Source organism: Pterocles gutturalis, unplaced genomic scaffold (genome assembly GCF_000699245.1).
Source record: "Pterocles gutturalis isolate BGI_N339 unplaced genomic scaffold, ASM69924v1 scaffold25713, whole genome shotgun sequence".
Taxonomy (NCBI): domain Eukaryota; kingdom Metazoa; phylum Chordata; class Aves; order Pterocliformes; family Pteroclidae; genus Pterocles; species Pterocles gutturalis.
In genome coordinates, this window is record NW_010123738.1 from 26,705 (window position 1) to 27,729 (window position 1,025).

Below are 1,025 nucleotides of genomic sequence, written 5' to 3' on the forward strand. Positions count from 1 at the left end.
TTTGGGTTTTTTTTTTTTTAGCTCAGACTTCCTGCACAGCCCGAAAAAAGTAAATAAGTAGCTTCCAACCTCCTGGGAAGGTTCCTTGCACTAAGGGAGCTCAGGTCCCACGCAGCCCCTGCCCGCTCTGCCGGGAGAGCCGGCCAGCAGGGACAAGAGTCCAGGAGGGGAGGTTGTGCTGATACTTGGATAAACCCGGCCGATCGGATATCAAAAGCGAGCGATCTCTGCCGGTTACAGCCATCGGAGGTGCGGCTTGGCTCTGCCCGAGCAAACATTTCTGCTGGGCAGGAGATCAATGAACCCATGACTCCGCATGGCTCCTCCTCCTTCCAAAAAGGAAAACTTTGATGTTCCGGAGCCCAGCCTGCCGCGCTGGACCAGGGAAAGGTGGGGCGGGCGTTCGGCTCTGCTTGGGAGGGATTTTGGGGCGCTCCTGTCCGTCAGGGGCAGCCTCACCGCGAGTCGAGGGAGCAGGAAAGGCGGCTGGGACGGGCGGGAGCTGCCGCTGGGCCAACACGTCGTGCTGATGGTGAGCCTGGCGTGGGACACCCTGGTCCGACGGGGTGAAGCAGGTGGGGAGAAGGAGAAAAGAACTCTTGTTTCCACCTGGGACGCCGGGTCGTGCCTGCTGCACGCTGGCACGGTCCCCAACACCCTCGTGGGTGTAAACATGCCGTGTATTGACATTTACAGCAGAGGTTTTGCTCCAGAGTTGGGAGCGCCCCTGCCTCTTGGGGAGGTGCCAGAGGAGGAAACAGAAATGTGGAGCAAAGACCTCGAAACCAGCTCTTTCCTTGTGTTTTCCGGCTGGACTGCGGGGGACCAGGAGGTGGGCTGGCAGCGCTTTGGGTGACACAGGGAGGCTGGCAGCCACGTGCGAAGTGCGATGCCGGAGCAGGGGGGCTGGCTGGGCAGGGGCTTTCTGGAGAAACTCTTGGGCAGTGGTGGAGATGAAACAAATGGGATTTTTCACCTGCTTCTGCGCAGATCCTGGGAGGCTAACGGAACAAGCACGGCAGGGC

General features: G+C 59.9%; 1 protein-coding gene across 1 annotated transcript in view; it reads right to left on the bottom strand.

The window, feature by feature from the left end:
• Positions 1 to 308, bottom strand: part of SH2D4A (SH2 domain containing 4A) — a 9,223-nt gene extending 8,915 nt beyond the window's left edge. The window contains exon 1 of the mRNA XM_010078033.1: positions 239 to 308. Within this exon, the coding sequence (XP_010076335.1) occupies positions 239 to 308 (70 nt within the window). The remainder of the gene's footprint in view (positions 1 to 238) is intronic.
• Positions 309 to 1,025: the final 717 nt, after the last annotated feature.